Below are 26,743 nucleotides of genomic sequence, written 5' to 3'. Positions count from 1 at the left end.
CAAAACCATTCTTACAGGCTGTTTAGCAATGCATTTCCTTTTCAGTCAGAGACACAGAGATTGACCATTAATAGCAAATGGTTAAATTTGCCAGAGCTTTGCTCTTTGGGAGTGTTCAAAGAATTCAAGCAGCAAAGAAGATTATGTAGGAGATCCAATCCCCCCCTTAAAAAAACAAATACTCTAACATCAGATCTAATACTAAATCAACAATACCAACAATGGAAGAAGATGCTTGAGGTGGTGGCGGGACCTTCAGCAGCTAACAGCAACAGACTTATGTTAACGGCTGTATGATTATGATTAGACATAAGTCAGCTGATAGGCTCAGAGCTGTAAAGCATGAATGAAACAGCCGATGCCAATCAGCTAGAAAAAGCTCAGTGCTTTGCCTGAAGTAATACTCCGCTCCATTTATTTTATCTAACAGGCAAAGCTTCCATAGAATTAGCAAAAGTAGTTGGGGCTGGGTATCCTTAAATTTTTTTCAATATCAATACTGTGACTTTGATACGGATTCCTAAACAATACTATTTTCGATACCAATTCAATAAAACAAAAATAAATTACAACATTACACATTATGGCACAAAGCTTTAGTTATTTTGATGCTCCTACTATGTGAGCCCCGTTTCTTAGCGTAACGTAAGAGTTTTTCCTTCCTGCCTCTACGACGTGTAACAATAGACAGCCAATCAGCAGCATTATGAGATCTTAATAGAAGCATGCTGCATGCTTATTGGCTCACTGACTCTGATGAGATTTACTCCTTAGGTATTGAAATTGGGTATTGAATGACGAGGCATTTTTTGATATTCGATACTTTAGAGGCAATTCGGTCTACAAAGTATTGAGTTTGGTACACAGCCCTGTCCACAAATTGTATTGACAGTACCTAAAAGTGTAGTAAATGAGTGAGCCTCTTGACAGTGACACACACTACATGTATATTTGTGCATAAACATGTGGCTGCTGCTCCTATCCAGATACACTTTTACAGTCCGTGCAGCAGGGGAAAATCTTAAGCAGCTAGACCTCCACTACATATAGTCCTGGTTCATGTTGTTTGCAGCCTGTTTGAAATAAAAACAGCAAGAAAAAGAAACCAGAGGAATACGGGCCATTGGAAGCAGATAGATGGAAGGCAATCAGCAGCTCAACGGCACATCAAAAGGAATGGTAACATCTCCAGTGGGCCGCCTGCGTCCCTTCACTGTTTAACCTATTATCACAACATTGGTAATGAAGTGCGCTTGGCTTGTATTCCAATGGGACAGCTAATTGCCAACAGACAGGACTCAAAAGGCAGCCGACCCGAAACGCTGCAGCATTACAGCGAATAGAGTTTGACACTGTTTTGGAGGTCAACTTCTTCTGCATTGAAACCCCGACAGATTCCCCTGCCCCCCGGGTTGCCCAGCCCTGCTGAAACACCTATCACAGAAAACTGGAAATACTTATTGTACTCTCCTCTCCTGTTGACCCCTACCGCCCCATTAAAATCTAGCCTCAAACTCTGCCTGAGGGTCTCCAGCCATCATCGGCACGTGCAGCTTCGCCAAAGCATCGCATACTAATGAGACAGAGGGGAGGGGGGGTTCGGGGCGGTGGGGGTGGGTTTCGCATCTTTAAAAGTGCGGGTTGGGATTGGTTACCAGGCAGAATTAATGCTAAGGCTCGTGCTTGCTTATTAGTGGGTTTGAAGCAGGAGGAGAGCAGGAAGAGTTCCACCTGGAGTGTAATGAGAGCTGCTGGTCCCATCCCGGTGATCTCGTGTGCTGACTGGTAATTTAAATACGCACACAGATATTATTATGCATTGTGCTGACATACTAAAGGATTATTACCTCCACCTTGGAGGTTCTGTTTTCGCCTAATGGTTTATTGGTTGGTCTCTCTGTCAGCAGCAGCTCGGAAAAATGTGTAAGAGTTGAAATTTGGTGTGCAGGTCAGAATGCGGTGATGAAATTAACCGACTGTATCTTGACTGATCATACGCACATTAGTCCATATAGCGTATCACTGTATTGTTTAAGAAACAACCAAATAATGTTATTAATCACTATTCTGATTATGGGTGAGAATCACAGAGGCCCCATGATACAAGATTATTACAACACTTATGTCACGATACGATATTATTGCGATTTAAAACATATTGGGATATTTCACAATATTGTAATTCATTATGTTTTTACCAATTTCGAATAATGTCCCCAAAGGAAACAGTTTTATCTAAAAAAGATCTCCCTTTAATTTTATTGCTGCAAAAATGGGATTGTCAATCAGATAAAGTGACCAACACATACAGTATATAATAAAAGGTCAATGTTCTGCGTATTGATACAGTATGCTGTATGCCAGGCACGAACCTGAGGACACAAAGGTTGGCAAGGGACTGGTAAAAGGCTGTTTTTACACCTCAGTCTCAGGGGAGCATCAGGTCAAGAGAGACTTGTGTACTGGGCTGCATATGATAAACTATTAGAATCATTCAAACCTACAGGAGGGCAGTCTAACTGCAGGTGGAAGAAACTACTAATGTATTCATCAGTTGCCCGTCACAGGTTACCAGAGAGCAAAATAAAAGTTTTGAAATAGCTTATTCTGTTTATTTACACCAGCAAAAGCCAATATCAAAATGTGTTATGATGTAAAAGCAAGCAGGACCTCACATCTTAAAAACCTTAAATGCAAAATATTATGGTTCATTTCCAGATAACCTTAATGATTAATTATGAAAAAATAATTGGTAATCTTTTCCTGGCCCAAAGGGGCTTTAACAGTTAGAAGAACTTGGAAATACACTTAATCAAACTTCAAAAATAATTTTAGATTAGTTCTTTATCTCAATGAGACAGCCACATAAAACTAAATTAAACTTTACATTGATTAGGGTTGAAACTCAACTAAAAATGTAGCCGTGAGCCACGAAGACTTATACAGTGGCTTCACAAAGCATTCAGACCCCTTTTTGCACACTTTGTGTTGTAGTTTGGATAAGTGTCATTTTTGCCCATCAATCTCAATAACACATAATGACAAAGTGAAAACATTTTTAGATTGTTTTGCAAATTTATTAAAAATCAAAAAACTATAATTCAGTACTAGTATTATTAAGTCTCTGCAAGCTTTGCACACCTGGATTTTTGGGAAGTTTATTCCATTCTTTCTGGCAGATCCTGTCAAACTCCATCAGATTGGATGGGAAGCGTCTGAACTGCCATCTTCATGTCTCTCCACAGGTTTTTTTATGTGGATTTTAAGTCTACGCTTTGGATGGCCAATCAAGGACAGTTAGAGGCTTGTCCTGAAGCCAGTCCAGCTTTGTCTTGGTTGCATGCGTCGGGTCATTGTCGTGCAGAAAGGTGAACCGTCGACCCAGTTTTTCTTCAAGGACCTCCCCTCCCTGTCTTTGGCTCCTTCCCTCAATTCTGATCAGTCTCCCTGACAGGCGTGTAGCTTTCGAAATCCTTTCCAATCAATTGGATTTGCCACAGGTGGACTCCAATCAAGCAAGATGATCAAGGCAGAATGGGAGGCAGCTGAGCTCAATTTCAAGTCTCATAGCAAAAAGTCTGGATACTTAGATCAATGTAATATTCAGGTTTCCTTATATATTTGAAAAAAAAAGTCAAAAATCCTGTTTTGTCTTCGTCTTAATGGGGTATGGTATTTATTAGCTATTAGCACATACAGTGGAGCTGGGATGAAGAATCAAGAAGGATATATGTTATAAACATATTTAAACCTGCGGTTAGAAGGTAATTGTGTTAAAGGTGCTGTAGGTAGGATTGTGAAGCTCCAGGACTTAGCCAAAAAATTTTAACATCGACAACTTCTCAGTCCCTCCCCCCTTTCTGCTGAAGCCCAAAACGGTCTCCTAAGCCCCTCCCCCCACAAGGGAGAATAAATGCGTGTGCCTGGGCAGTGATTGACATGCAGTGAGACCCCCCCCCCCGACCCTGATTGGTGCATCTGAACAGGGAGCTGTGGATTTTTGCAAATCGCACTACAGGATGTAGGTGGTGCCAGAGGAGCCAGATTTTATTTTAAATGACCTGCTTCATGTAGTTCTACTGGAACATAGGGTCAGTTTCAGCAAATATGACAGAAAGTTAGTTTTATAAGTCTTACCTACTGCACCTTTAAAGTAATTAATTACTGCTCATGTTGTCCTTTAATTAAAAAAATAAAGTATTTTAGTCTGAATAACCAGTGGTGGTATGTGATAATGAGCTGAAAAAAAATGAAACAATTTATCCAAACTAAAGAAAAAAATACGAAATGGCTATGAGCTGGACCAGGGATGTTTGTTGACTTAGTGGTTTTGGTTCATCTGTTCAGATTATTTTTTTTCTTGTTTTTTTTTTCCAAAAGGGTTGATTGTTTTTCAAGCTGAATGAGATAAACATGCACCCTGATGGATGCAAATTAATTTTCTATTATCTAAGAATAATTTATCAAAATTAAGAGGGGGTAAGACCAGAAATGTTCTCATCTTCTTCCTTTTCGAACATGAACAATTTTATTTGAGTTGTGTGGTCAATATAGCTGTTACTCCGTGACCAAAGAAAATAGTAGTAAAATCATAGTTAATTTGCTTTTCCTTGGATATTTCATTTTCCACGTATTTTGTAGTCTCACTAATATTAGGCTGTTTGAATAATAGCAGCTTTCCCCCTCTGACAGCTTGTTTGATAAAACATCAGTGAAACCATAAAATCATAAACAGTCATTTGACAAAGACTTATTTGGATATATACTTTATTGATTGAGCTACAGTGATAAGTGATAACATTCTTTTATATAATATATATTATCACAACATAAATCAGTATTCTTATACCCGTTTGGTACTTTTTCCTCACTCTAACATGACGGCTGCAGAGGTAGTGGAAATACTGACAATCTCAGGAACGCTTTAATGGCCTTTTATGGTTGCCCTGATGAGAAAGCACACAGCAGTGTGTCTGCTACTGGAAGGATGTAACGGACTGAGTTCACTGCTGAGACAAACTACAGAACTGAGGTCCAAACATGTGAACACAACTGTCCTCAAATGGGTTCATACATAGAAATATTATGCATCCTATAAACACAATACAAAGCAAACATCGCAAAGAAAATAATGAATAATTATTCAGGGAGTTTTCACACTTGGTCTGTTTCCGCCCTCCAAAAGAACTCTGACCTATTAGTCTGCATTTGTTTGTTTATATGTGAACAGACTAAAGAGACTCAGACCACTCTGGAACAAACTGTACTCAGGCTACCGAGGAGGCCGGAGTATGGTTTGGTTTCAAGTCTGTGTTGTGGTTTTCTTCACCTGTGCATAGTGAACACAGCAGGCTTTAGGTTTGTTTTGCCTTTTGCTAGTCTCCCATTGCCAGACCTTCCTCCACAGTGCTGCTAAGGAGGGTCTGGCTAGTCCACACAGCATTCCGGGATGGGAGAAAAACGTGCTCTGGTTTATTGGCATTTCTTTAAACCAATCACATCGTCTTGGGCGTCGCTAAGCGACTGACAGAGCCACGGTGCCGCTGCAAAATAGCCTCGGGAAGGAACTTGTTTTGGTGGAAAACGTGTACGTTCAAAAGTAGTTTTAGTCGTGCAACAGAAAACTCAGATTTGACAGATAGTCTAGCTAGCTGTCTGGATTTACCCTGCAGAGATCTGAGGAGCAGTTAACCATAGTCCTCATAAATCCACCGGAGTTTAGAATGCTAACACGAAGAAAGAGGAAGGTGACAAACATCCAGCCAAAAAGAGTGACATCTGGCGGAATTTCCGGAGGCACCGGCACAATCCCGGAAGTGGAACATCGTGGATATAGACTAGCCTTTTGCCAATGTGTTTTAGCTCTGATGTCCCATCAGAGCTGATGTGGGACCAGAAAGACAGCTGAGTCCTCTTTCAAGTAAACTGATAATGTGAACGCTAGGACTGAGTTTGGTTCGTTTAAACAGGACTATATGTGACTATACCTGGTGTTACAGCTTATTTGTTCACAAGTTGTGTTAATATGGTGTAAAGACTCAGACACACAGAGTGAATTCTGAGTGAGTAGCTACATAATGTGATTATTTACATAAAATGAAAGACAGTAAACATGCAATCAGCAGGAAGAAAGGACAGAAATGACCCTGAATGTCATAGTTTAGGCAACACAATTCCATTTTTTCCCGTGTTCACAAAAAGCTGTTTCTAATGGCCAGAATAGCACAATAAGGCACAGATATATTATCAACAGTCCTTCAGCCTCCCAGTAGCAAACCACCTTGTATACATCAACAGCAACAAATTGTAACCACATAAATCCGGAAAAAAAGAAAGAAATATATATACATGGAAGTGTCAAGAAGATGCAAGATTGAGTTCTGCAGATTGGAAATTTGTTAAATTATAAAACACTTAATTGAGGCAGAAAAGATCCCATTGGCTCAGGGGGCAGAGATTAGCTTCATTAAACAAATCAGTTTTCCAAATGGAGTTTTGAATGTAAAAATCCTGACTTCAAAATAAAAACATTCATTTTCATCCGAGTAAATTCAGGTCCAGAACACATAATGCTGAGTCAAAACGCATAATCAAAATGAATTTCGCTACACTAACTCCAGTGAGTTTCGCTTCTTGGCTACAAACTCTTCCATGTGATGATAACATTTCTGCCTCAATGATCGGAACCATATGAATGTTTGAAACTCCAACCTGCTGTCATTTCTATCAGATAAACACTGTGACAACTGCATATAATCCAACCGGACACTAAGTGACATCTCTTCCAGTCTGTTAGAAATGTTAAAGCCTTTACATTCTGCATATTGCTATCACACATCAGGAGGGAAAGAAAAAGCAAAAAAAAAAAAAAAAACGTTTTTTCATCCAGAGCATTTCCTAAAGTGAACACTTAACATTTCCTTTATTAAACACTTATTTGCGCGTACAGAAATAATCCCAGAGGGCTAAAAGTATTTCATATTCATTTCAATTTACCCTCTTTGCTAAATTAGGTTTTAAGCAAACCTCCAAATTAACCTGTTTCTAAATATACCATACAAAAAAACAAAGATGCGATGCAATAGAATTGATAAGGCTATCGGTGCATGTCAAATTCAAATCAATTATCTCCATTTGTTTGAAATCATTATAACTTATTTCCTTTTGTTCTAAGACTAAACAATATGAACCAAAACACAGAAATGTATTGCTTAAATTTGAACAAATAACTTCAAGAACGTTAAGGAGAATACCATAAAATATCAGGCATCTGTATTTACTATATATTCACTATATATCGTGACCAGAATTGTTAGGGACCTTGAAACCAGCAGTTCCCAACATTTTTTGCTGATGTCATCTTAAAATGAGACATTACTTGTGAGCCCTTCTCACAGACTTAATATAGTACCAAAGGATACAACTATCCAGTACTTCACAAGAAAACAGCAATCATAGAAGCATCTGAAAACACAATTTTGTGTCGCAGATCATATTTTAGATTTTTTCCATATAGATATTGCAGCTTTTGCTGCATGCTTCCTAGACTACTGCTATTATTTCTGCTCCATCTACAAGAAGAATAACACCCTCTTTTGAGTCTCTTCTTAAGGATTATAGTGAAAAAACTAAGCATAATTCATAAATTCTACATGAATGGAAAAAAGCAAACACAATGTTGAAATTCAATGGCATTCCCCTTAGTTCCATCAAACCATTACAAGGTTGTGTTTTGTTCTATTTGTATATGTTAACATGTAAATACCAAGAAAGTATATTCATACTGACAATACCCCCACACATAAAAGCACTGATGCACTCCCATTACCTATGAAACTGAATCCTACTATGGACAACACAAAAATAAATTCAAGAAAGTAAGAGTTGTCCTGTTGAATGGGAAGTGTTTTTAAAACCAGCAGGGGGCAGTGCTATTTGGTAGAAAGTGATAGTACAACAACTCATTGAGAATCATTATGTACAATGAGCATCAGTACCCACAGTGACGTCTGAGTTCAGTGAATTAAAGTACAGACATGGCAATATGACAACATCGAAATGCTAGTGAACATAAGTGCATTATGGGAGAATAAATCAGAGTAGCTAAACTAACAGACAAACTCTTAGGAGTGTTGAACTCAACACGCAATGACACAAACTGGGTTGGTCCACATGTTGCTGGAGCTGCAGTGACAACCAAGACTAGCTCATCTCAAAATGGAAATAGAAGTGAGACCCAAGTTCAATATTTACAATAAATGGAATAGCAGATATTCTCTCAACAATGTTCCCCTGATACCCTCAGAGTTCATCCAGCCAAACACAACAGCAGCTGATTCCTCCCATTTCACCACAAAGCAGAGAGGATTTCAATGTAACGTAGCGTTTGGTTGTAATGACTCGTAGGTGGAGACGGTACATTGTTGAGAGCCACTGCTACACAGCTGGACATCCATTTTCATGATTCTTAATTCACAAGGGGCAATAACGTTGTTTTCTTTTTGTTCATGATTGCTTTGAAAAATTTGTTATTAAAATGGCTTTGTTAGGACATCTGAGATAGGACACTATTTCCTCAGCGTTTGAGACCAAAGCTGCAGATTTGGATGAAAACTGATCACCAGCAACAGCAGGATGACATTTACAAAAACACATGGAATGGATAGAATACTGAACAACTTTGACATTCACAGCAACACTTAAATTGTAACGTGATATGTTTATCCAGTACATTTTGTTTGCACACAATACAAGTGAAAATACTATACTTCAGTAGCATTCGGTAATTAGTAGCATCAGTAGACTTCCTTCAAATGTTTTAACATACTGGTGTGGATGTTAGTGAATTAGTCACAGAATAACATTACATAAAGTCATGACATTTATACAGACATGTTAGGAGACAAATGGACCAGACTACACTGATTTCTTGTGAGTTTAAAAGTTAAACAGCCACAAAAAGTGGGACACATTTAACACAAAAGTTTATCAGCTCAGTATAATACTACCAAATATTCACTGTACAACTTCTCTGCATTCGTTACATTACATTTAAGGCAATGTATCATAGAATGGACTGTTGAGCTGACCACAAGAAATACATTTCCCTGTACACATGTATCTGCATTAAAAGTTAAAATATGAGAAATGATATTGCTCATGAGCTCTATGTGTGGAAAAACCACTATTATGCCGATGGTTTTTGGTCATTAATACCTTGTTAAGGCCCACAGAGGAAATTACATTCAACCATAATTAAACTCATTTAATTGCAGCTGTTTAATACATGTTTGTATTGCCATTTATCTTTCAGTGTAGGACACTGTGTATGAGTGCAATAAGGAACACTAGACGACTTACAGGAAGCATTTTATGACTAGATCGAAAGTATTAAAAGTGGGAAATTTGTGCAGGTTTTACTACACAATGTTACAGTGCTCAGGTGGGCAGCATAATACATGGGCACCAGCGTCACCAACTGTGAACACATCTGTTCTTTATTAATGGAAGTGAGAATTTTATGGCACCCGATTGCCATTTTAAAACACAGTGCAATTAGAATTTTGACTTCTTGCTTGACGCATATCACCAGATGGATCAACCATTTCCGGTGCACTGGGATTGCTACGCTGCATTCACACTGCGAGCAACACAATCAACAAGTCATCAGGAGTTTTTCCTTCCTACAGAGCTGACCAACCAAGGAAAATCAGCCAAACTTTTTAGGCTCAACGCCTGCCACCACCAAGGCAGATTTCAGCTCCTATTTTGTTATGATTTTAGGGACATCAGCCTAAAATAGGAACATTTGATTCCAGCCTTTCAAAGCAGTTCTCCACAACTTTGATGTAAAAAACTACTAGAAGAGGCATCTTAAAAGGTTGATGCTTGGAGAATGGGTGTATTTATCATTATAGCCAATGATAATATCCAAAATTGTTTCACCTATTTAGTTTTGTATGCAAACTAATTATTTGATTGTATCTACATTCAGAGCCTTTAACTGTCAACAATTTGTAAAAAAGAAGCATTAACCAAGTTCCTTGCGGTGAGAACGCACAGTTAGGGATCAGTGTTGAAAACTTCACCAAGAATAGACACTTTCCACTCACAGATAGTCTGTCTAACCACCGAGAAATCTGTTTACTGCTTCCTTGTTAATTTAGCATTTCCTCGTTTACCAAGACTTCAGTGTGTTGTGAATAAGACATGATTTCATTTTGAATGAAACATTAATTCAGTTTGCTTGTGCTGTTGAACAGCGGTGACACGCAGTTAATTGTCCGACTCTGAATTTAACTACATTTTTAATTATCTGCCAGCATGTGTGGATTTGCCGCTAATGTTAGCTCTCAGTTGACACAATTTTGGAGTTCCTACAGAAACTATAATCTTACATCGTGATCGTAACTAGGTGTCTAGTTGTAGTCTTGTATTTACAGTAAATCCGATATGAGGTGAACGTGACAAAAAAAAGAAAATACGGTTAGTACTACACTGTTTTCCATTTAATTTTCTGAATTTTAGCCCCCTCACATGCATACGGTTATCTTACACTTTTCTCTGTGGTTAATATTTCTGTTATGCTCTTTGACAAACAGATTACTCCTCACAGCCTCCTACAACACAGTAGTTGCTTTGGCAGTTTGAGTGCAGAGGACCCCAAATAGAGCCTGGTGGAACACCGAGAGGCACCTCTTGGCTTGGAGCTCAGTTTGATTGTAGTGGAAGGTGTTGGTAGGTAGTCGCGGAAGTCAAGGTGAGCTGTTGGCAGAGCAGAAGGATCTAGATGTTGGTTTCCCGCTGCATAGGTTCGTCACCTTTCTCGCTTTTGTCGACCAAGTCCTCCGACGCCTGGGCTTCCCCATCAGCCTCCTTCTGATCTAGAGCTTGGTCTGGATCTTCTGTTTCAGTCCGTTTGTACAGTTCTGCACACTTGCGCTCACGCTCCAAGAGTCTGTAGTTAATAAAGTTTCCGATGAAGAGCCAAATACTGGCCAAAATCACGACACCTCCACAGCAAAAATACATGGACTTGTAGTTTTTTGTGACATCGACCAATTTCCCTGCAAGACAGCACAAGGTTTTTAAATGTTTAAGTATCTGCAGTTATAAAACGTTACTGCCAAGTAGAATTTCCTGTAATTTACTGAAAATGTATTTAAAATGTATTAATTCTACCCAATTTAGTAAAGGCCTGGTCATATGCACATTTAAAAATGTTGTTTCAATAGAACTGCTAGAATCCTGTACGTTGTATGTATGTATGTATGTATGTTGCGGTACTCCACTTATAAACTTAGCACAAAATAAGGAAATTTGTGTTTGGTAGATTATTTCTCTGTGGTAACAATGCTTTTTGGCAAGAAATCTTATACCGTTGGAAAGCCTGTTTAGTTCCCTTTCAAATTTGTAAGGAACATGCATTTGTGGGACGAGCAGCAGCGTTGAGTATGTGGGTTGCACCCATGAAAAATTTGCCAAATCTTCTCTGCCATTGCCCTTCACCGTCAGGCCTGTTTGTGCTGGTGCACTGGAACCTGAACATGTGGAGGAACGTTATGTTCAGTGATGAGTCCAGATTCTGCCTACGGCAGTTGGATCGTAGTGTAGAAGTGTGGAGAAGACGCGGAGAACGCTATGCTAATGCTGCACTGATAGAGTAACACCTTTTGGTGGAGGCAGTGTGATGGTGTGGGGCGGCATCTCCCTCACTGGAAAAACAAGGCTTGTCATCATAGGAGGCAATCTCAATGCAGAGAGATATAGAGATGAGATTCTGCAACCAGTCGCAATCCCATATCTCCACAGTCTGGGACCGAACTCTATCCTCCAAGATGACAACGCTCGCCCCCACAGGGCGGGGTTTATCAGAGACTACCTCCAGAATGTGGGAGTGGGGAGGATGGAATGGCCTGCCAGCAGTCCTGACCTCAACCCAGTTGAACACTTGTGGGATCAGCTTGGGCGTGCTGTTCGTGCCAGAGTGACCAACACAACCACGTTGGCTGACTTGCGACAAATGCTGGTTGAAGAATGGGATGCCACCCCACAGCAGAGTGTGATCAGGCTGGTGACCAGCATGAGGAGGAGGTGTCAGGCTGTTGTGGCTGTGTATGGTTCTTCCACACGCTACTGAGGCTCCTGTTTGTGAAATGAATAAATTGTTAAATTGCCAATATGTCTTGTTTCTTCAAACTTCAATCATCCAATCCACCAAACACCAAACGAGTCAATGGCAGAATATGCTGTTTGGCATTGGCAGAGAAGATTTGGCAATTTTTCATGGGCGCAACCCCCATACTCAGCGCTGCTGCTCATCTCACAAATGCATGTTCCTTACAAATGGGGCACCATTTGAAAGGGAACTAAACAGGCTTTCCAACGGTATAAGATTTATTGCCAAAAAGCATTGTTACCACAGAGAAATAATCTACCAAACACAAATTTCCTTACTTTTTGTGCTAAATTTATTTAATCCCCTGTCAGAGTATAAACTCTTCCATGGCATGGTTTGAGGCAGTTTTGAGACAAAAGTTAGTGGTGCTTAATTGTGTGAACATATTGTCCCATTAGCAACCAAGCTAGCTCAGAGAGCTTTTGTGACGGACGAGCACTAGCATATTCCCGGCTGGCTACCATGTTAGCAGTAAGCTCACAGGTTTGAGTAGTTTGCCAGCTAGCTACTGTGAATAGTCACTACCAAGCTTCTAAAACCACTGCACCTTTCTGGTATGACCGGGCCATAATAATGTTGTGAACTGACTCTAAAAACCAGAAGAGCTAAGAACACTTTAAAGTACAGGCAGTAAAAAACGTACCGTACCTGCTAGAGGTGGACCAATGAGGACTGGGATGCACTCCACAATGGTGGTGAGTCCCACAGCACTGGAGAACCTCTGAGGCCCAACCAGGTCCATCAGTGTTTCAAACAGCACTGAGCTGACCATGCCAAAGGCAAAGCCGAAGAAAACCGCATACACCACCAGACCGGTGTAGCTTTCCACCAGTGGGCAAAGGATGTGGCACACCCCATTGTACAGCACAGCAAAGCTGAAGAAGTACTGGATCTTGGGCCGGACCCAGCGCGAGTTGGCCAGTAGCCCCATGGAGGGCCTGGCAAACATGTCAACAAAAGCCAGAATTGAGAGCAGGAAGGCAGCAGAGTACTCATCCACGCCCATGTCCTTAGCGTAGGCCGTAAGGAAGACAATAGGTGCAAAGAAGCCCACGAACATGAGGACATTGCCCGACAGGTAAATGAGGAAGCCACGATGCTTAAATAGTGATAGGTCCAGGTACTTGTTGAATGTTTGCCAGCAAGTGCGCTTCTCTTTTGTTGTGGTGGCAATAGCAGCTAACTCTTCGTCCTTCTTGAGCTTGCTGGGTGGCGGTCCCAGAGGCCTCATGAGGGAACCAGCCACACAGCAGTTCAGTAGCAGGCCACCCAGGATGAGGAAGCTGCCTCTCCAGCCAAATTGGTTGAAGAGGTACTGATTGAGAGGAGCCAGGGTGCTAAGGAACACTGGACTGCCTGCCATCGCCAGCCCGTTAGCAATGGGACGCTTCTTAAAGAAGTATTTGCCTATCATAGTCAGTGCTGGCTGCAGGTTGAAGGCTAGTCCAAGTCCTATGAGGAAAGATGAAAGAGGTACATTATACTTGTAACAATCATGCTGCAACTGTTAATGTGCCAATGTTAAAGAACAATTTGAAAATGATCTATTTTACTTTGTACTCGCCTAAATAAAAAATTAACAATTTAAAAAATAACACTTTGTTAGAAGTAACTGAGTACCTCTGAGCTACTTGTTTTAAGAACAAGCTAGCAACATTGGTGATGCTTTAAACTTTAGAGTGTCAAGTTGTTTTTCTGGTTATATAGCTAGAATCATGGCTCTAGGGATTGTCCAATAGACTACAACATTAATGCTAATGTTTTCAAGTAATAGTTGGGGTCCCAGAGAGTAATATTTTGGTCAATGACGGAAAATGTCCAGTTAACATGACCAATGTGACTGCATGTTAGCATTGTCTTTGTGAGCATGCTGCCATGCTAGTGTTAGCATTTAGCTCAAAGCACCACTTACAGCCTCACAGAGTCTCTATCAAGCTGTAGACTCTGTCTTGTTAAACTAGAAAGCCAATTTCACATATACAAAATTGGCTGGATAAGAATTGGAACTTGTAATGCTAAGAGTTGTTACAACAATAAATATGAGTAAATCTGAGAGTATTGTTTCAATAGATTTCCCAATAATGTAGTAGGTGTCACATAGAGGCTTTTTGCACATATTCCTCCTTTCAAATGAAAAGACAAAAAAAGCACCTTTAAGCAATATTTTTATATTACTATTGCATTAATTGACTTCCTGTAAGGCGAAATCACTGAGAGATGCCATATTTAAGAGAATGATGCAGAACAAGACACAGTTATTAGTTTTCTCTCTACATGTGGGTATTATTGATTATTAGATGGACTCATGCAATTTCATTTGGATTTAAATGGGCTATTGATTGACAGTTGTGCTGACTCCACAGTATATATCTAAAATAGGCCTAAAAGATTTGATGAAGCCCAATAATGGAACATTTCATCTTTCACAAGGAAACTAAATTAATCTGGTGGAGTTAGCCTGCTATTTGTCAACCCCTACTATGTTAAGTTGTAAATAACATATATATTATAACACAGCATAATAAAATGAAGGCAAGAACCAAAATAGATTGAATAAACAAACAAATGTTCTTCCTGCTAAAACAGTTTTGTTTTTAACCTGCTACTTAGAAGTAGAGGCTCATCAAATTAACTGAAAATGGACTTAGATGGACTTACCACCGATAACTCCTATGCAGATGTAAAGCTGCACTACGCTGTTACAGAAGGAAGCCATGATCATGCCAGTGGAACAGAGGCAGCCCCCCATCATGACGACGGGCCTGCAGCCATAGGTGTTGACCAGTATACTGCTGATGGGACCTGGAACAAAGAGAAAACATGAAATCAACCCACACGTGTCAGTTGTTGACAGTACTCAGGATCATTGAAAGTGAGTGCATAATGATTTAATCTGGTCAGTGACTAAGCCGTTTCCATTTTTAAACACGGAACTCCCATTGTCTCGTGCCAAATTAATTTAAGAGAAGTACCTGACAGTGTGAAGCATGAGAAAATACTTTCATATATGAGAGCCATTTTCTATTCTTCTATGTTTTTAAACATACAATGTTGGAGAAAAAAAACTTCAGGTGCGTTAAGTTATATTTTACTTAGGCAACTGCAAAGCTGCTCCAGAGATCTCTTTGTCACAGAGAGCTGACAGAAAAAGTCTTAAATTAGGTTAATTAGGTTCTGACCAAATAAACCATATTATCTAAATGACTTAATTAGAAGTGAAAACAAAGGTCAACTGTAATATTATTACACAAACTGCCTATAGTAAACATCCATTAGGTCTTGTATTGCCACTTCCTGGTTCAGCTTGCACAGACTGTACTTTTTAATTGCAGAAAATGTGGTTTTGATAATCTGGTGAGGGATTGTTTACAACCCATTTGATCATCACATTTCTGAATCAGAGTTTAAGTTTTTTGGTCACTTGGGGGCACAATGACATTTTTACCTTGTGAAGTTAATGATGATGGCAAATATGTTTGCGAACAGTTACCAATCATTGCCACTCATTCTAAGTCGTGTTTGTGTCCACCTGATGAATTCCAATATTCACTTTCATTTCAGCTCTGTTTTTGTCTCCACCAACTCCTGAGGTAAATATCTGGCTCTTTAGCAGCTAATGAATAAAAGTATTCATTAGTGCAGCTTTAACATGTTATCATGACAGGTAGGCATGATACAAATCAAATACTGACCACACCAGCCACAGGATGCATGATGGACAGAAAGAGCATTCCCATTCGAATCACACAGATGAGGCAAGTTTCCTCTACTCTAATGACTCAGCATCTGTATTCTCAGTTACTACTGTAATGTTGTTCAGTCTTCTAATGAGCTAAATCATATATATAACTTCAGAAAAGCTAACTCCATACTGGGGTGAGAAAGGTTGTTTTTTATTCCTGGGATGCTCAATATGTTTGTAAATTTTTGAATTAGGACACTGTTCACTGAATTTGTGAGAGAAGAGGTAGACTCTAAATTTGACATATTTGTTCTGTTTTTACGTTGTGTTCTATTGTTTACATTTTTCCACTTAAGCTATAATCTTGGTACATTACATCCTATGAATAATGTGGCTGCTCAGATCACTTTTTAGGAATCTGCATCTTATTATTGACACTTTCTTCTATCCCTTTACTGAATTTTAAGCACAGGAGGTGTAAATTGAATAGGGAGAGAGAACAGTAATGAAAGATGTATTTTCTTTTGAAATAATACTCTCATTACCAGCCAGAAGATGTATCATATTCCTGCCAGGCCCAGTGCAATTTAAAAAGCCACAACGGGCGAGGAGTCATCGGACTTAATTTGCTCTGCATGAATCTTTTTTCGACCTTGAAGAAAGTTCCCCTCATTTGCATCCACAGCAGTGATCAGTATTCTCCGGGGCTTGACGGGACCCGAATCGGCCGAGATGAGGAAGCCCCTGAGCCTGCACATTACCTCCCTTGAAAAAGGCTTATCGTCTCCTGGCCAGACGCTGCGTGGACTTCATTACACGGTGGACAAAACCCCAAACTAAATATAACCACCTAGATCCCAAAAGGGAATGACACATATAGAAATGTGTCCAACCGTTTTTTTCCACGACCATTTAATGTGAGCTGCAGCGAAGAGGCTGGTACAGCTCATGATGATGCGAGGATGCTTGCTATCCATCACACTTCAAATAGGATAAGGTTGCCAGAAATGGAAGCACACAACTTCTAAAGGCTGTTCTGCTGCAAATGGGACACAGACATGGTCTTCTGAATTGACTGTGTCTGGCTGCTGACCAATTACACAGATATTTACAGGGACATAATGGAGGGTAAACCAGCCTAAACCCAGTTTATTTATGTAATGAACGTTTATCCACATTTTCAGGTTGACATGAGGTTTAAGCCGCCTACACATGATCCGCGGTAGAAGCACGAGGTAGGGTGCAGAGCAGAGAGGAAAAGCGCAGCGCAGGAACGTTCTGGAATTGGTTGTGCCTTGAAAGGTCAGCGGCAACGAGGTCAAATAATTTGAACTTTGAGCTGGGCAGCACCGCTCTCCCCATCGGAAAACAATAGAATGGCCAGCGCAGAACGGTTTTACCGCGGATCATGTGTAGGCGGCTTTAGAGGTCAAGTTTAGAGCTGTGTAGCAGTAAGCAGCATCACACTGCATGATGTTAACATGGCGGCCTAAAGGTTAGATGGGGAAATGTTACCACTACTGAGGGCCGCTTGAGCAAGGCGCTTTCCAGTGGAGCTGCTCAGTGGTAGCAGATCAGACTGGGCACTGACAAGTGCCGAACAGCCAAAAATTATGCTAAAGAGAGCAGTGAGAGTGAATCAAAACAGTATGATGAGCAAAACTTCATTATTTTTTACGTTATACTAAAAGACGCTAAAATACCCTGTAGAAATGAGGGGAACTGCTGTAGTGTGATAATTGTCTGTGGATTTCTCAATAAAAAGGGAAGCTGTCCCTTTTTGAGAAATCCACAGACAATTATTCACATTACATGTAGTCATTTCATCATTTGTTAATATAAAAATAGCATAGCTATAGCTTTAAATATTTTAACAACTATATTCTATTATAATATTAACTGACATGTGAATGACTTTCTACTTAGGAAATAGTCCCTATGAAAACTATTCACGGCATGCTCTATGGATCATTTAATCTACAGTAAAAGACTGCAGAGGCTAAGTGCTCAATCAGTTACATATGCAGTAAATCCAGGGAATGTCAAGGTCCTCTTGATGTGGAAAAGACTTTTCACCTTTAAGAAAACATTCTTCAGGGCCCTTAGGCAGAGCATAGAGGAAATTTATGTTAAAAGCCTTTATGTATTCAAGCATAATGGCTTAATCACCCACTTGGTCTTGATCAAGGTAGAAATAAAAACAAATTAATGACACCTTGTACTCTCTATAGACAACCATGTAAAATATATTCTTTTCTTATATGAAAATATAAAATCAATTACTTCAATGCTTCCCTGAAACAAAAGTTCCGTTGAATTTCACCTCATGACAAACCACGCAACAGGCACTTGTTTGCTCTTTATTTGTCACACTGGCATCTACCTGTGTTCATGGCTGACAGCGAATGTAACATGGGTGTGCACTGTTTCCACGCTGCCTCGCACAAGGTCAAGTCTCTCTCTTTTCCTGGATTAGCGACACTGATCCAACACGGACACACAGCTTAAACACGTCATCGCAGAGCGACGCTCGCTGTGCTGACTGAGGGAATGAAGGATGGATGCTTTGACAGCTGTCTGATGTAATGCTATGAAGGACTGCACTGGAGAAATGAAACATGTCCAACCCTGTTTTGTTTTTCTCACACAGGACAGATAGTAACCTTAAATTAGTGCTGTCATGTACAGCTTTGAACCACACCCACTTCCATTGAATTTATAAGCTTATACCTAGTTCAGAACAAAGGGCAGTTGCTTTCCCCTCTTCACAATAACAATATTACATTGTAATACATAATAAAGTAATACACTTACTATGGATCATCTCTTTATGCCTAAAAAAAATGTCAGTTTTTTGGAATATTTACCAATTGATTTGCATTGTCGCTCAGGCAAATGATTTTGCAAATCCTCAGAGGGTGAGGTTATTATCCTGCCAACATTTCTTATCAGTGACATGCTCAGGTTTGCAGGTAACATTTTATTACACAACAAAAATGCATTGACATGAGCAGCAACACTTTATAAAGTTATTACGGTATAAAGCTAAAGCAACAGAAGACTACTGTAAATATCCCAAAGTAGACAAACTAAAGATGTAATAAAAAAGGCCATGCTAGCCGCTCTGTGACTACTTTAAGCACAGACGTGCTTTGAACTAAATGCTAACGTCAGTATGCTAATGTTTGCAATGGCAATGATGACATGCTGTTGTTTAGCAGGTATAATGTTTACCATGTTTACTATCTTAGTTTAGCTTGTTGGCATGCTAACAATTTTTAACTAGCACAAAGCACAGCTGAGGTTGATGGGAATGTGAGTAGTTGTGCAGATATTTGCTCATTACTAAAATATTGGACAAATTGATCGCTCATTCTGGAAGCTGATTGCTTAGTCGACTGACAGAAAGCAACTAATCAAGTTATTGTTGACTGGCAAAACAGTATTGTGTCTTATGTAAATGTTTTAAAAGTTTGCATACATTTTGTATTAAACTTTCTGTGTGTTGAGTGAAAACCTTGCATCTCCATTTTTGATTATTTTCATGTCAATATTAAAATCAAAAGGGTTACATACTCCTTTGTGGATTTTCCGTCTTTGGCTTGTGAAACTGTAAAGCTTTGAGTTTGTAAAGGGTTGGCAGGTTGTAGACACAAGGTTTGCACTGGACAGTAGTGAGAAGTAAAATGTCCTTTTTGCACTTTGGAGTGATTGGATCACACACACACACACACACACACACACACACACACACACACACACACACACACACACACACACACACACACACACACACACACACACACACACACACACACACACACACACACACACACACACACACACACACACACACACACACACACACACACGTTTAATGAATAGCAGATGAGCGCAATCAATATGAATGAATGAGTAACACGAGCCGCTCACTTAGTAATGGCACATATTGACGGCGTGACCATGATAACGACATACAGTCATTGTGAAACTAAAGCAGCAGTTGCCGATCGGTACAAAGCTGTGACCTGGCCGACACAAACTTCAAGTGTTGTTGTGACTTTTCAGAAGAGGTAATTATCTTCACTTGATTTTATGCACGTGAAAGTCGCCAGACAACACTAGTTTTTGAACATAGCAATACTGAGAAATACAGAGAGTTTTGTGGCGCTGACAGTCTTAATTAGCTTTGTATCAACTCATCTGGCAATGGCTTGAATGTAACGGATGTTCATTAAAGGGCAACTATTATATATCATTTTCAGGGTTTTACTTGTATTTTGTGTTTGTACTAGAACATGTTGACATGCTTTAATGTTAAAAAAACACTTCATTTTTCTCATACTGCCCATGGCTGCTGCACCTGTATTCACCCTCTGTGTGAGATGCTCTGTAGGAGCGCCGGTCTCTTTAAGCCCCCCTTTCTACCGTCGAAGACAAAGGCTTCTAAACCAAACACTACCCAATCAGACATGTTTCAGCAGGAATGTGACCCGAAATTGGGGAGAATTTAACAAATTGGCAGCCAAGACGACAACTTTTCCTGCCGTTAGCATGTAGCTACTATAGTTAGCAGTGGACACTAATAGAATATAGCAGCAAATTCTACAGTCAATAATCACATATAAAAAGCTTTTTAACGAAATACTACATAACCGGGAATGTTTAGGAGTAATATGACCCCAAATTGGGGAGAATTTAACAACACTGGCAGCCAAGATGACATTTTACTGCCATTAGCATGTAGCTGCATGCGACAATGTTAACACCACTGCAGTAGCGTAGTAAAAAAAAATAAATAAAAATAAAACACTCCAGTCCTGCCTACCTGTAGCAGATGACCACTCATAGCAGGCCGGCTTAGAGTTGCGTAACACTTAGCCGAGAGTAGAAATAACTGAGCTATAATAAATGAACTGAAATCTGAACGTTTTAGCTCACAGGGGTTTCTCTAAAATACGTTTACCTCATCATTAAAGTTTTGGCTACGTTTAACATGAAAATCCGACATAATATTGTAGATGTGACAGAAAACACGAAAAACCATAATATGTCCACTTTAATATAAAAAAGTTACACACTAAAGCTTTAAAATCACTCGTGTCACGTAAGAACAAATCTGTTCATGCAAGTGGTTCTTGCATGAGGCCCAATGTCGTTAAATGACCTCAAACATACCTACTGCCTTTGGCATTTACTTAATGACATTTCTCATTACTTATCGGCCGACACGCATGCTGATAACATATCTTAAACAAGCTAATATTGGCCGGAGAGATTTATTAGTGATTTAAGGAGATTTGAGAGTGACTTGTCAGCATGTCAAACTGCTTAACCTTATTTACCAGCACTTTCTGCAGTAATTTGTTATTTTTGACAATGTCCACAATACAAAACATACCTAAAAGTATTTATTATTTTATAAAATATGAATCTTTATATTAAAATCTTGATATTCAGAAAGCATTTACTTAAATTTGTGTAATGCTCTTGGTGGTAGCTGCACTATAAAACATAGGAAATGAGCTTTCCAGGCCTGCTGTTGACCGGTACAGATGGTGACAACAGCAGTCCATCGAGTGACAGGAGGATTACAGCGAGGGCAGATGGCAGCCGTGGCACTGCCAAGCAGAAGGCTTGAATCCAAAGTGGGAAATACAGCAGGTGATCAGAGCAATATGGTGGAGAAAATGACCTGTGGAAAACACATTCCGAGCCTTCAAAAGGTTCCTTATTCAAGGAACAATGCAAGACCAGCTGTAGCATTGTATTTTGCAAAAACATTTAAAATCCCTTTTGAATTTATACAAAGTACTGATTTTTTCTATGCTGCATGCTTTTATAATAAATGCCAATTTCCCCCTTTTTTCCTACAACCTTCTCTTATCCTGGTTCCATGGGCTCCTATTGAATCACTTCCCTAAATTAATATGTAGATTATACATTTTTATACTATTATACACACATTTTTCATTGCATCCATACATCACCGAACCCAACTTTCATACCTCATTATCTTTATTTTTGCACTTTCATTTAGTAAATGGCAGTTTGTTAATATTAACCTTGCTGTGCAGCTCCCTATTTTGTTGTGGCCGGTCATAACAATCTGTAACAGATACTCAAGTTAATTCTCATTTGTTGCTTTTGCTCGGCAAAACATGGTATTTCTGGTTGTCCGAAAGCTGAGCATGTAAAGCTATGCCTGCATCCTGTGATGCTGTGATTTCAAATCCAGGTCACGATCTGATGACACAACCTACTTCCATCTATATCCCGTTAAGTCCTACTTTATCTTGAGGCAGAAAAACAACAAAACACAAAGTGTATGAGTCCACCAAGAGCTCCACAACACCAAACACTGTTGAGTAAATAACTTCAAGATGTATCCAATGTGCGTCCATCTTTTCTGTTAAACTTTCTGCTCTTTTGAATGGAGCGTCTGCTCAGGAAACCATACACCACCTCCTTGCAACAAAAATAATCCTAAACGACAAAATGTGTGACAAAATGAAATCTTAAAAGAGATTAAAAGCAGGTTAACAGATTGTAATTTGAAACTGAAATAAGGTATCATCTTTGCAAAGAAATCACTTCATATCCTTGGTGTTTTGACTGGTGTACTTTGTTATTTGAACAAAACTGAGATTACCAAAAAGAAATGAAAATGTATTTTTTTTTTCCAATAACACAGCCCTCTACATTAGTGTTCTTCAGGTCATTTGATTGCTGCATTATCTGTGTGGAAGGGCACTAACATTTGATTATAATATTAATTAAATTCCAGCAGACACACAGGTAGTTAACCAGTTTGGGACCAATGTTGCCAGCAGTTGCTTATAAACCTATCTGTTATTTGAGCGCTCTGTACAGCTCCGTACATCACTCCGTGACTTCATACGTAGTACCAGTGGTTAAATTGGGCCGGGGCTCTCCGGGGCTCAGCCCCGGCACATAAGCCTGCTCGTTTGTGTCCGGATGTGCCTGCTTGCAGTTAGTTGCCTACTGGAAATATGTCACAGAAAATTTAATGAAAGTGATGCTTTTGAAAACATGATATTTCTGTATATAAATAATAAATAATAACAATAAATTAAAGATTTTTGAAATGGCATGTCTATTTTGTCTCGGCAGAGCTGAGATGAGAACAATCGGAACGCGGCAACAACCCGAGCAGCACTGCAGACAATTCACCACTGCGGGTCAACTAAATAACGCCTTTAGTGTCTACGTCGGAAGGATTAACAGATAAAATGCCTTCTCCTAAAGCTAAAAACCCCATTCACAGCGGTGGAAGCCCGGTGCTCAGAAGCTCCAACGGCCGCTACGAGTTCATGTCGCTGACCAAGCCGTTGAACCGGTCCTCGCTGTCGCGCCGGCATCTGTGTGTGTGTGTTGTAGTAGTAAAGAGAAAGAATGGGAAAAGGAAGTTTGTGTGAGGTGGACCTGGTCACCACGGACCCAAATCTTGTCAGCTGTTGCTACTGTCATATGCTGCACTGTCTCTTCATGTGGCACATTATGTTTGGCACATTGTATGGGTCACTTCTTATATCATAAGGTAATACAATGTGTAATCAAGTGATGACTGATTAACAGTAAGGTAAATGCTCTAATACCTGTTGATACTACAACAATGCAAAATATAGGCTGTTAACCTTGCAGTTTTGCACATATCATGTAAGACTCTCCAGAAAGTGCCATTTAATGGTTTATTTTTCAAATTTTTTCCCCCTAGGGAGAGCCACCCCACATAACAAATTCCAATTTAACCCCTGCGTAATACGCAAAACCATGATCCTAATAACTGCTGAGGCTAGAGGACTACCTGTTGCTAACAGCTAGTTTAACCCCCTCCTTTGTACAGTACAATGTGGGACTAACACTGAGTAAGCAGGGGCTGCCTGTAACTTAGCAGGTGTTGAAACAACATGAATAAAAAATAACATCGGGGGGGAGGCGCCCTGGTAGCTCACCTGGTTGAGCGTGCACCCCATGTACAAAGGCTCAGTCTTTACCGCAGCAGCCCTTTGCTGCATGTCATTCCCCTTCTCTCTCAAATAAAGGCCAAAAATGCTTTAAAAAGTAACATTGAGTGGGACTCTGTGCTAACATTAGGGCTAACTAGGTTCCACAAGTCTAGCTGGCTCAATGGGTCCTGTTGAATGTTCGTAAGGGACAGCCAATTTAAATTGCTAGTGCTTGAAAGCTTAACGCTAAGCGAGCTTGTTGTTAAAAAGGGAAAAAAACATCTTGTGTAAACTGTTAGAGTCTATACTACATGATGTTCTCTGGTCAGTAGCGCACCATGGATGTTTCCTAGCATCACCGGCAAAATAATATTTTTAAATTGACGAACATATGTGAAATTCATGGCTCAATTCAAACAGGTTTAAATTGAAAAATATTTGTACCCCCCCCATTCACTACCGTACATATTTTTTCCAAAAATAAGGTCCCATGGTGGTCCAGAGAGGCGAAGTCCCTCAACTATTGTGGTTATAAGAAATGTCAAGCAATTGGACACGGTTTCTACAAATACCTGCTGTATGATTATAGTGTATTTCATTACACAGAAAAATAAGGCCAATTAAAATGTCAGTGTGACTTTATAATTAGATAAAAGGTAAAACCACCCAATGACTCACCTGCAGCATACATGACCGCCAGCATGATGGAGGAGATCCACGCGATCTGACTGTAGGAGGCATCGAAGATGATCTGGATGTCTTTGAAGAAGACTGTGATGGCTTTGGGAAAAGCGTACGAGAAGCCTATGGAGATAAAAGATGCCAACACCACAGCCCACCCCCAACCGCCATCTGGTGGGGGCACGGCGGAGGGACTTGTGGCTGGGGGCGGCATCACTGGGCCACCTCAACACTGACTATTCACTGCAACGACAGAAAGGAAGGGAGAGGAAATTAAAACCTACCACCATTCTGTGTCCATTTTTGTTCTGTTTTGTCCTATGTCTTTGGTGGGTCTCTACACTACCGTACATATTTTTTTCCAAAAATAAGGTCCCATGGTTTAAAAGAAAATGTCACAGATCATTGTTGACAATACACATATAAATCAGATAACCAGCTGCAGCCCATATTGAGAGTCTACAGACCGCTGTGGGATTATAAAGGAGGTGAAAAGCTTTGTCCTCTGTACTTGAACAACTGCCAGTAGTAATATGACACGGGACGGACAAGGACATGCCAGAAGTCCGTATCCTGGAGAAGACGTGAAAACACACACTCGCACGCACTCACAGTATCAATTATCCTTTTCAGAGGGCATGTACTAACTCTACCTGAGAGACCAGACCCAGTATGCCCATTCACCTGATAATGATAGAACCGTTTAAAACCAGGTGTTAATGTGTACAAAGTAAACATGCCCTAATTACATGTGGAAAATCAAGAGCAGCAATAGTCCAAAGCCACACTTTACGTCATTTAGCTTGTAGAAAAGTAAAAGAAGTGGAGAGACACACACAGTTTTAGCTCTTTCTAACCTCATTAGCTTCACCTTTCTAATCAGCCAGGAATAACTTACAGCTGTGTAATTAGCTTATGGTGCATATTGCGATGACGGCAGCCAGTTTCGTTTTACATAAATGAACAGCCAGTGGAAGAATCAACAGGTTCCCTCATGTTTGCATTGCAGCAACACAAGTGAGCAATTACTTGAGATTAACAGAGCCAGACGCGTTTGGTGCTGATAACTGCCACCAGAGATTGTAATAGCTACCTGTAGCAAAACAGACAAGTTAAAGGGGCGCTCCACTGATGTTACACATCAAGTTCAGTGTACTTGTCACGGTTATCCTACAACATTGTGTTGTGTCTCTGGAGGAAGCTTAGCCTGGGAAAACCCTGACGAACTTCCGGCAAATATGAGATTTGCTCTGCAAGTCGGTCTGGCCAAGAGCCTATTTCCAATTTTTCCAAATCGAGGCACCAATCACAACCGTTGAGGCGGGCTTTACACGATGACGATAGCGCAGCGACGGCAAGCAGCTTTTTGTTTACATTCAACATGACGGCCACCGAAGCGCAGCAACCCGTTGATGCAGCTGTCGCTACTACTTCACCAGGATCGTTGGTCTGATTGGTTGAAGGACTATCCAATTGCACACAGAGGCATTTGAGCGGCATCCGTTGGTGACGCCCCTTTGGAAATGAGCTGTGAATGAACCTTGCCCAGACCCACTTTCAGTTACAACTGAGAAGGGTCTGGTGTCAACCAGGTTAGAGGAAGCTGGAAGTCTGAAAAAACACCCATGGTCGTGTAATCAAGGTTGCAGCCTGATGTCATTAGGACCTCTCCTTTTTTAATCTTGACCCATGCTAGGGTCTAAAAGTCAGGAAATCCGTCTCTGCTGCTTTAAAGCGTAACTCTCGCCAAAATGCAACCTAGGGTCTTTTTGTGAATGTACCCAAGTCAAACTTTAGTTTAAAAGCATATTTAGGACGGAATCGCCACTTTTAAGATTTACCGTATTTTTGTTTTTCGGTCAAATGGCCTTTTAAATGGGAGTGCTAGGGGCACTTTTATGCTAGCCTCAAAATAGCTATTTTTAAAACACTAAGAAGGCTCGACACAACATGAAACTTTGCTTGAAGTATCACCAGGGGCTCTACACCTTAACGAAAGCATTGACAATATTGTTTGTGTACCCAGAGTTTACTAAAAAGAAAAGTTTTGAACAACTCACCGTAGGTCTTGTTGTTTCCAGCCGCTACCACCTTGGCAGACAAAACAAGTCGATATCCGAATGCGAATGAACGGACTCCATATGAGGCTCCTTTTTCAACGTGGTTAATATTGTTTTTCAATATCGACAAAACAAGAAATAATCCATGCATTTATATGGAACTAAGCTTTAG

The 26,743-nt window shown here is 40.1% G+C and overlaps 1 protein-coding gene across 2 annotated transcripts in view; it reads right to left on the bottom strand.

The window, feature by feature from the left end:
• Positions 1 to 6,814: 6,814 nt before the first annotated feature.
• Positions 6,815 to 26,743, bottom strand: part of zgc:165507 (uncharacterized protein LOC561188 homolog) — a 36,086-nt gene continuing 16,157 nt past the window's right edge. For both annotated transcript variants that reach the window (XM_031306512.2, XM_031306513.2), the window contains 4 exons: positions 24,509 to 24,754; positions 14,837 to 14,980; positions 12,827 to 13,630; positions 6,815 to 11,066 (listed from right to left, as the gene is read on the bottom strand). In XM_031306512.2, the coding sequence (XP_031162372.1) occupies positions 10,786 to 11,066; positions 12,827 to 13,630; positions 14,837 to 14,980; positions 24,509 to 24,725 (1,446 nt within the window). In that variant the 5' untranslated portion in view covers positions 24,726 to 24,754 and the 3' untranslated portion in view covers positions 6,815 to 10,785. The remainder of the gene's footprint in view (positions 11,067 to 12,826; positions 13,631 to 14,836; positions 14,981 to 24,508; positions 24,755 to 26,743) is intronic.

Source organism: Sander lucioperca, chromosome 20, assembly GCF_008315115.2.
Source record: "Sander lucioperca isolate FBNREF2018 chromosome 20, SLUC_FBN_1.2, whole genome shotgun sequence".
NCBI classification, from domain to species: domain Eukaryota; kingdom Metazoa; phylum Chordata; class Actinopteri; order Perciformes; family Percidae; genus Sander; species Sander lucioperca.
This window is presented reverse-complemented; position numbering and strand designations above follow the sequence as displayed.